The sequence below is a fragment of the Phalacrocorax carbo genome, chromosome 5 (genome assembly GCF_963921805.1).
Source record: "Phalacrocorax carbo chromosome 5, bPhaCar2.1, whole genome shotgun sequence".
In the NCBI taxonomy this organism is placed as follows: Eukaryota; Metazoa; Chordata; class Aves; order Suliformes; family Phalacrocoracidae; genus Phalacrocorax; species Phalacrocorax carbo.
This window is the reverse complement of record NC_087517.1, coordinates 43,148,963-43,152,289: the sequence shown is the minus strand read 5'-3', so window position 1 is coordinate 43,152,289 and position 3,327 is coordinate 43,148,963. Positions and strand designations below refer to the sequence as shown.

The 3,327-nt window shown below is 41.9% G+C and overlaps 1 protein-coding gene across 1 annotated transcript; it reads right to left on the bottom strand.

Moving 5' to 3' along the window:
- Positions 1 to 1,142: 1,142 nt before the first annotated feature.
- LOC104053415 (helix-loop-helix protein 13-like) lies at positions 1,143 to 3,098 on the bottom strand. The gene is made up of 2 exons (XM_009514856.2): positions 2,624 to 3,098; positions 1,143 to 1,180 (listed from the first exon to the last, which is right to left on the bottom strand). Exons 1-2 carry the CDS (start codon positions 3,096 to 3,098, stop codon positions 1,143 to 1,145), a joined length of 513 nt encoding a protein of 170 aa, XP_009513151.2.
- Between the last annotated feature and the right edge of the window lie 229 nt (positions 3,099 to 3,327).

Below are 3,327 nucleotides of genomic sequence, written 5' to 3'. Positions count from 1 at the left end.
TAGCAGGGTGTTAGAGAAGTGTGCAAGATGTACGATGGCTCTTCTTTATCAAAAAATTGATTGGGAGCCTTTACAGTATGGGGTAAAAAAAGCATTCAACAGACAGACACAAAGTTAGCTTTAGGGTACGCTCAGGTAATATGGAAGAATTATGTCAGAAACAGCTATAGGCTTTTCTTCATGGTTTTATTTTGCTAATCTGAAAACCCTCATTATTACCATGGGCTGCAGAATAAGATGGCTATTCTGTGAAAACTACACTTTGGTAATCATTTTCCAAGTGTGAACGCACTGCTTTGCTTCTCTATTTTGTTGCAGGGGAATATGGGTGGCATTTCATGCTGGAAGCATTTATTAGAGCCTTCCTGATTGTTGCTGGAGCATCAAGTTTCTGGCATTTGCTCAAAAAATCAAAAACCAGAAACATTATTGTAAAAATGTCAAAAGCCAGCTGCTGTCTTTGCGTGAGCCTTCAAGCTGTCATGTACGAGGGGCATAGAGGAGATGGTACCCAAGTGCTGGCAATTGTCAGCCTTTATATACCAAAATGCCTTGGACTCAGAGCTTCCAAAGTTGTCATGTTGGGGGGAAGGCATGAGCAATTCTGGAGAGACACACAGACAGAAAGACCTGTGTTCCACCTCCTGAAAACTGGGCCTTTCATGGTCTCTGTGCTCTAAATCACTAGTGACTATTACAGTTATGGCCCTGGACATCTTAAGACAAGCAATAGGTTACAACAGGTGGTACTTAGGGATTTTTTTTTGTGATTGGGGTAGCTTTTCCCACACACTGGAAATGTGATTAAGATACTGCTCTCATCTAGTGGAAGAAAAAATGTTGTTGCTGTGACTGTAATGACACTGATTTTTAATCAGTTTTGTTATTTTTGTACAAAAGCAGTTCATAAGTGTGTGAGAAACTAGAAGAAAGAGAAGCAGAAGGCACTAAACAGCAATGAATTAACACCAAAAGAGGCTGGATGCTGGACATGCAGTGAGAAAGCAATCTGTGACAATATGCAAAGTTGTAAGTGCCATGCTTTTGCTTGTAGTACTGAGAATTTAACAGGCGGTACACAGCAGCCAGGTCATCAGGTTTTGCAATATCCTGCCTTTAAAGATCTTTCTTTTGGGTACCGCTTAATCCCACTTTACCCAAGTCAGGCGGGCTGTCAGATCTGCACAGAACAGAAGGGAGAAAGGAAAACTAAGTAAAGACATGCCACATTAATTTAAAAACATTTAAATTAGCATTCAACAAGTCAACTATTCAGCCTCTCCAGAAAAGCAGCCTCATTCATTTAGATCTTCCCAAGTGGAGCTCTTCAGAAATATTAGTTAACTCTGCCTGAAAACAGAGGTGATACCTATGAGAGCCATTTGTGTTGGTTTAAAACTTCTTTATCTATTAAAGGTGGAGGCAGCTGGAAAATAAAATACAAATGTCCTCAGTAGTCAAGAGAGTTATGATCAGGACTCCTTTTCGCAGCCATGCAGTTAATGGAAATTAATAGGAAAGGAGAAAAGGATTACTTAACTTTTCCTTTAAACGGATTGGTTTTTTTTGTGTAAGCTTTGTCCCTTTGACAATTCCCTGTGAAAGGAAAGGGGATTATTCTTTGGAATGACTTTTCTCTACTTATGCTGCACTTTTTGAAGGCTGATATGCTTCAAGGCCCATTTCCAAAAAGTGGCAAGATCCAAGGGAACTTATATTGTGAAGGGGCAGAGTTAGAAAGGTGGTTAATTACCTTATCATTCAAAGGGCAAGGAACTACTGAAAATCTCCCTCTGCTCCTCCCTGCACTGCTAAGTAACACAAAACCTGTTGCTTTCTATCTGAGACTTAAGGTCCCGTGTTGGGCACTGAGGTAATTTCCCATCTTCACCATACGGTAGACTGATGAAGCAATATATTCTGGTGGAAGCAAGCACAAAGTTCATTCCCACATAAGTCAGGATTAAGTACAAGCCAAATAGAAAACAGAATAATGGCCCTTCACTTTAAAACAGAAATAATTATACAAGAATGTAAATTGCAGATAAGCATTTGCTCCCCTGTACTTTGAAACAAACCTGAAATTTGAGTGCACTGTCTTGTGTATCCTGGTTTTCAGTGTTTAACTGTAGTATCTCTAAGAAACTCTTGGTTACTTGTACTTATGTATTTTAAGAAATGAGATTCTGTTTATGTTCAAAGCCAGGTGTTTTTTCTCATTCAAGTACAAGCTAAAGCAAACTTGTAAAGAAAAAAAAAAAAAATCTCTACAGGCTCCATCATCTTGCATTATAAAAGAACAACTTTGCACAGAATTAAAAAGAAAGTGTAAAAATGTATTATGAGAATAAACAAGATCATTAATCTTGTTTGTAATAGGAATAGGTCCCATGACCTTACTAAGTTGTTTGTTTGGTTTTTTTTTTCTTTCTTTAGAAGACATGGTAGGATTTTTTAATTTATTGAGACATTACTCTTTTTTTCTTTTTTAATGGACTTTTACGTTATCAGAGCTATTTGAAGGTAAAAAGTGGATGTTCAAAAGCAATTGGACAAATTGACTCCCACTGGCAACCCGAAGCATTGCTGTGGCCCCCGAAAATATGACCCTTTGTTCACTCACCACTTGTATTCCAGGTTGCCTGCCGTTGGCTTTGCGAACCGTTCCTCAGGCACTGCTCCACGTAGGATTTGGGATCACATCCGGAGAGGAGGATCTCACTAAGGAGAGCGATGTATGCAATGGCCAGCCGGAGCGTGTCGATTTTGGAGAGGCGTTTCTCGTAGGGGAAGGTTGGTACGTGACGCCTGAGCTGGTCAAAGGCCGAGTTGATATTGAGCATCCTCTTCCTCTCGCGGAGGTTGGCGGCGTGCCGCGGGAGGGGGTGGCCGGGCGGCCGGGAGCTGTCCGCTTCAGCACCCCCCGCCGCTCCTCCCGCCGCCTCCCCCGGGCCGCAGGGCCACGGGGAGACCTGCTCTGCCAGCGGGCAGCAGTCCAGTAAGAAGTCGTCCAGCTGAGCTTTGGGATCTGCCTGGTCCCAGAAGAGAAATTCAGGAGCAGGGTCTTCCTGCTCGAAGCCATAACAAAGTTCCTCCATCCTCTGTCCCAATCTGAAGCAAACAAATGGAAATATTTACAACTTCAGACCAAACTGATAAGCAGGAAAATTAGATTCTACCTTCACTAATACCTCCCCGCTCCAAAAACTATCAGGGGCAGAGAGTCCTAGTTACATCCCTGAGGAAGACTATTGCAAAAGTTTCCCCAGTTGCAAATCCAAGTGCGATTCATGATTTAAATACTTCATGGCTCCTCAGCAGGGGAAT